The 6,312-nt window shown below is 47.0% G+C and overlaps 1 protein-coding gene across 1 annotated transcript in view; it reads right to left on the bottom strand.

Annotated features, from left to right (window-relative positions):
- Positions 1-3,845: 3,845 nt before the first annotated feature.
- PHOX2B (paired like homeobox 2B) overlaps positions 3,846-6,312 on the bottom strand; it is a 3,677-nt gene continuing 1,210 nt past the window's right edge. Inside the window, exons 2-3 of the mRNA XM_020989607.1 lie at positions 5,865-6,052; positions 3,846-4,592 (exon numbers count right to left, since the gene is read on the bottom strand). Coding sequence (XP_020845266.1) covers positions 4,077-4,592; positions 5,865-6,052 — 704 coding nt within the window. The 3' untranslated portion in view covers positions 3,846-4,076. The remainder of the gene's footprint in view (positions 4,593-5,864; positions 6,053-6,312) is intronic.

Raw genomic sequence — 6,312 nt, 5'->3', positions numbered from 1 at the left:
GAAGGATTTTGGAGAGCTTGAGGTCCAAATAGCTCATTTGGCATTTGAGGACACTGCAGCCCAGGGAGATTGAGTCACTTACCCAAGGTGACACAGCTACAAAGCCGCCAAGCAGGGAGTACAATCCAGGTCCCCTTATTTCCAATGAGATAGGTTTACCACTGTTCCACACTTCCTCCTGCCTAGGCAGGGCATTAGTTTTGATTTTAGTTATTAATTTCAGGTCTTAAACTAGCTCTTTGCTCAATAAGAAAAGCGGAGGTGACAGTGACTATAAATAAATAGCTCAGATTATTTCTTAGGGGAAAGGGGAAGAGAATATATCATATAAACATGTATTGCAATTCCCTGCCCAAGATATAGAATTCTCTTGATTTTTTTATATGGCAGAGAAGATGCTTTTTAACAGCAAGATTTTCTTTAGCAACCTCCAAATTGAGGCAAAGAAGATTGGGGTGGGGAGGGGGGAGGGGGGGTCAGGAATGTCAGGGTCTGGTGGAGGTAAATTATGACCCTAAGGCTTCTCAGAAACACTTGCAATTTCCAGTCATTCGTGATCACCCCTCAACTAAGTGGAACCTTTTATTGACCATTTCTGAGTCCTTTCTTTCTCTTATTCCTTCTTCTTTTCCCCTTTTCCCCAGATGCCAGTTTCATTTGACCTGCTGGCAAAACCCAGTCACCTTCTAATCCCTCTGGTGGCCCTCAGCGCCTTTGGTCTGGGAAGCCAGGGATACCTGAGCCTGGAACTTTCTTTTTTGTCCATAAATCCCTCTTTGCCTCTTCTTGACCCTCAAACTTGTATTTATAGCCAAACGCTGGGGTCTGAGTGATCTGGGAGGCACTGGAATTTCAGCCCAGAACAATTAATGCCATTGTCTATGAACAATACTGTTCTTCTGGGGGGTTTACTGAGGGCATTTAAAGACTTTTCCTTTTTTTTTAAAAAAATCTCTTTGCAAAATTTAAGCACAAACTGAAGATATGAAAATGAAAGTCTGGGATTTTCAAAGGAATCTTCCTTGATTGCATAAAATACTTATTATCATTATTATCATTTATTAAGACCAGGATCATAGTTCGAAGTGCGGGGACTAATTCTAAATAGAATTACATCATTTTCCAGACCCGAGATATTGGAGCCAAAGGAACAGATAGTGACCAGATCGCACAAAGCCAGCTAGACCCTCACAATAAGACTGGTACTTTTACCTCTTCCAGGCATGTTCCAATTATGGTAATTAGTCCTTTTCACTTTTTTTTTTAAATGGTCAACCACTGATTTCCTTCTTAGGTGGAATGTCAATGGGCTGGTAGAAACCTGATCTGGCTGGTGACAAAACTAGGGCTGGAATTTTTTTTTTATCCCTACCCAGAATAAGTCCTTTTTGGCTCTATCCCTTGGTCTCCTCCTTGTTTATTCCCAGCACAAATCCAATGATTTTCCTTTTTATTTATTCTTTTCTCTATTGTTCCAATCCCTGCCCTTCACACATCCTTGGAGCAAAGAGTGACTCCCACAGAACTTCCTATATTTTTCGATTCCATGTCTGGAGGAAAGAAGCTTAATTATTTCCCTTGTTGCTCTTGGGTCTGTAGGTTTGGAAGATGTGGGAGGAACTCAAGGGAGACGGCTCTTCTTGTCACTTGAAGGGTGCTGGGGATGGAATCAACTCATCTCATTCATTACCAAAGAGGCACCTGCTCTTTGGGCTATTGATGCTACAAAGTACCTACACTCTCCAAAGAATGAATATTTAGTATCACACAGAGTACAACGAAGAGGCACAGAGAGGATGTAAACTGCTTATAACATAAAACCAACCAGTCATCCAGGTCTCCAGATAAGAAGGAATAAATGACAAAATATATACAGGAATAATGTTGTGTGTATTATTTTTCCTTTATTACTCAATGATTAATTAGCATAGACTAACAGAATCCTGATTGTATTCATCCTGATTACTTCTCTTTGCTGCTCTGTTTTTGAAATGAGAAATTGACTGTATCTCACAAAGTGTATGGAAGCACTAATGCATTGCTTATATGAGGTAATGTATGTAAGGCACTTAGCAAACCTTCCAGCACATATGTGGCAGTTATTATTATTTCTATTATTATTGCTCAGCTACTTTCAAACATTTTCTTCTTTCTTGTGTTAATCTATTTAAAAGTTTTGGTTTTGTTTTAAGAAAAAAGCAGGGCTCCACTGGTAGACTTGTTTTTGTTTTTATTATCAACAATCAAGTTAATGGTACACTCTTGGAAAACTATATGCACATGTAGAAATATTTCCCTTTTAAATAGAAGCATTCATTATAACCACATATAAATAAATCTGTAGCTCCTGAACATAACTTATGACAATTATGCTCACAAACATATTTCAACAGGGAGAAAAGAAATCAGACAAACATGCAACTGATAACAAAAATATATCCCATGGTCTCTCTAAAGCAAAGGAAGGGAACCCGTGAGAACTTTATTACTCCATAAAGACACGCCAAAGAGACTACAAGGAGGGAAAACATTATACGGTCAACTAGAGTAGACGATCTCGTACTGATATAACACTATACAATTGAGTCACAGAAACACAGTTGTAGAAAGACACAGAAAAAGTTAAAGCATCGACATTCAACTAATATCTATATTTGTGCCTTTTAAAATAAAATTAAAAATCCCAACAGAGATGTAGGTCTAAACTGCATGAACAATGTAATAATAAATATACATCCCGTCTACCATAAAGGATGTGAGTCCGGAGAGGGACATTCAAACAGGCTCTGCGACCTTGCGCACTGTTCCCTGCACGGTATATTTCTCTGCAGTCAGTTGCATGGACTGCAATAGAAAAAAATAAAATAAAATCAGTGCTTTAAAAGTTCAGTAAAAGCTGGTGGAGGAGAAGAAAGAAGATAAAAGGAGGAAGATTTGTGGGGAAAGGGAGAAAAAGAAGAGGGAGACTGCAGAATAAGAAACACTCCCAGGGGAAAAATACTTTAGCAGATTTTACAGATGAAAAGGCCATTAAAAATCGTTTGTAGGGCAATCTTCGAGCACCGGAAGCCCGCGAAGATTCGGGGTTTGGTTCTGCTCGTTTTGGGTTTCTTTTTGTGACTCGAGGAGTGTGGCGGAGATTACCGAAGACGCTGGGCGCGGTGCAGCCAGGCAGGGCAGCGTGGCAAAGCAGGCCAGGTGGCAGACAACCTGAGACCTTTGCAAGTCTTTGCGTAGGGAGTCCTCGCTGAGGCTGATCTCTTCGGCGGGAGGACGTGGGGACTAGCAAAGGGGTTGCTGAAGTCAGCCAGATTTTCCTCCACAAGAAGCAGGGGCCCAGCGAGGGTCTACCCGCGCTATCCCAAGGGCTAGAATTCAGGGCTTCCAAAGACCCATGCCCCAGGCCAGTTCGGACAGTAGCCCGCTCCTCCCCGCCTAATTTTCGTCTTATTTCTCCGTGATTCTCATCCCTTCCCTGACCCCCTCTTTTGTTTCCCGTCATTCTTTTCCAGTAGTTTGTGAGTTTGCTGTTTTTTCGTTGTAGCGGGTGGGTTTTTTTTTTGTGTGTGTGTGGGCTTTTGTTGTTGTCGGTTTTGTTTTGTTTGGTGTGTGTGTTTTTTGGGTTATTGTTTGTTTTTCAGTCACTCACTGAGTTGGTTCCAGCCCCCGTCTCTCCCTGTAACCCGCTCCGGCCACACACATACACATCCATCCATGCCCCAACAGACACACACAGACACACAGACACAGCCCCCTGAGAGTCCCCGCAGCGCCGCTCCTCTTGCTCCTCCGGCCCCTCCCCAGCCCTGCCCAGCCCCCTCCCCGCAAACCCCCAGCCCCCTGGCAGGTGCGGGGCCAGGAAAGTTTTCTAGTTTTGTTTTTTCTTGGGGAAAGCGCGGGGAGGAGGAGGGGGAGAAGGGGGCGACGCCATTTTCTCGTAATTCTTATCGTGATCATTTTTGGCTCGAGGTGAAAGAGCCGCGGCAGCAGCAAACACAATAGCCCTGGGCCCGCCCACTCGCCCGCCAGACCCCTTGCTCGCCCGCTAGTTTTCGCAGCTGCCGCTGGGTCCCAGATCAGAACATGCTGCTCTTTACTAAGGCGGTTTTGGCGCCGTTGGGTCTCTGGAGCGAGGACAGGACGCTGGCGAAGGGGCCCCCGAGAGAATCGGGGATCGAAGTGATGGGGCCGGGCCCTGGAGCCCAGCCTTGTCCAGGTCCCCCAGCCGCAGCCAGGCCTCCGGCAGCCGCCGCGGCCGCCGCTGCCGCCGCAGCCGCCGCTGCAGCCGCCGCCGCCGCCGCGCCCCCCTTGCCGGGTTCGCCACCCGGGCCTCCGGGCCCCGCCGCCCCTGGGGCACCTGCGGGGCTGGGGCCCCCTCCTCCTCCACCGCCCGCCCCGCAGCTCGGGGCGGGGTTAGGGTTGGGCCCCGGGCCCCCAGTGCTGTCCGGGTCGGTGCTTTTGGCATCTTTGCTCTCGTCGTCCCGGGACGCATCCGATTTCTTGCCTGATGAGCCGTTCTTGGCTGCGGCCGCTGCGGCCGCCGCTGCCCTCTCCTGCTTACGGAATTTGGCCCGGCGATTCTGGAACCACACCTGATAAGCAACACAGTAAGGGAAGAAAGGAGATAGAGAAAAATGAGAGAAAAGAAAACAGGTCGGAGGACAGAGGAGAGAGAAAGAATGGGGGTGGGGTGGAATGGGATAGAATAGGGATAAGGAAGAGAAGGAATATAAAGAAAGATGATAAAGGGAGAAGAAAGGCAGGTTAGATTGATGCTACTCTACCAACTAAATTCTGCTACTGCCAGTGTATCATACTGGAAGTTTTGTTTCCCTCCTAGGACTGTTAGTTTCCTAGTTTCCTTCCCCAATCCTCCGATTTGCCCCTCCCCTTGTGAGGCCAGGGCGACGTGTTTGTTTGTTTTGGGGGAAGATAAGAACTAAGGGAGGAGAGCCGAAAATTCGGGGAAGGCAACCCACTTTGGGTTGCCCTTACTTCAGGTAGGCTGCTTAGTATTCTGACCCTGGCCCTGTAGTCCTAAAGGCTAAAGACTAATCTCTGAAAGGAGCGACGTTGTGTCCTGGGTTCTACATCCTCCGTTCTTCCAGACAGAAAGAAGCACACGCTAGATGTAGGGACAGTACGCAAAGACCAGGAACCCCACTGGTATTCTACCAGAAGCAAAGAAAATACGGGCGACCACACAGCAGAAACCCCAAAGCATGTGTAAGTTTCTGGAAAGGGAGAGCTCCCATGCGTCCTTCTGTGACTGAGCCTGTGGGTAGCAAGAATAAGGACCAAATAGGTCCTTGGCTCGGGATCACTATCTGACCTTGGCTTTTTTTCTCTCCTGTTTGGAGGAGGTAATACCTACAGGCACATCGCCACTACCCGTGGAAGTACATATACACGTTCAGACACTGAACCAGATAGTGGCACTTGTGGCTGTATAGAAATTCAAATGCATACACATGTACGTCACAGAGCTACGGATGTATCTCCTCACGTGTAGCTAGCTAACTTTGTAATTGAATGGAAATATATAGTTAGCTGAAGGAGAAGAGATAGATCTGATCTATGAGCACGTATGTGGCATTTGTGCGCACACAATTCAATTTAATTCAACAAGCACTTACTAAAAGTGCCTTACGATGTGCAAGGCCTTGTGGCAGCTTTATTTCCCTCAAGTTATAAACTCAGTTCAATAACCAAAATAGAGGCATCTTTTCTGTTTCTGATGGACTGCCGATAAGACAATTGATGAGCCAGGCTGTGGATACCCATAACCTCGGAGTGAGCTGGAGTCTGGCCCTAAGGCCCGTGGGGAACGTCCCACTCGGGGTTCACATTTGGCGCCCACATACCTGCACTCGCGCTTCCGTAAGATCGATCTTGAGAGCGAGCTCTTCTCTAGTATAGATGTCCGGGTAATGTGTCTCCGCAAAGACCCTTTCTAGTTCCTTGAGTTGCGCACTGGTGAACGTGGTGCGTATCCGCCGCTGTTTTCTCTTCTCATTGAGCCCGCCGTGATCCGTAAAGAGTTTGTAAGGAACTGGAGGAAAAGAATTGAGGAGAGAAAAAATAAAGCGGATGGCTCGAGAAAGGGCCACCTGGCCAGTCCGGGAAAGGGTCACCAGACCGGTCCATCCCCAGACAGGAGATCTCGGATATGGGAATAGGACACGAGAAAGTGGAGAGGAGATTATCCCAGTACTCTGGAGAAAAGCGTAGCCTGCTAGCTGTCCTGGAGAAGCGAGAGGGAGGGGTGGGCGCGAGAGAGAATCAGCGGATTGGTTTTACTGGAAGCTGAGT

This window comes from Phascolarctos cinereus, unplaced genomic scaffold, assembly GCF_003287225.1.
Source record: "Phascolarctos cinereus isolate Bilbo 61053 unplaced genomic scaffold, phaCin_HiC Scaffold_9;HRSCAF=440, whole genome shotgun sequence".
Classification (NCBI taxonomy): domain Eukaryota; kingdom Metazoa; phylum Chordata; class Mammalia; order Diprotodontia; family Phascolarctidae; genus Phascolarctos; species Phascolarctos cinereus.
This window is presented reverse-complemented; position numbering and strand designations above follow the sequence as displayed.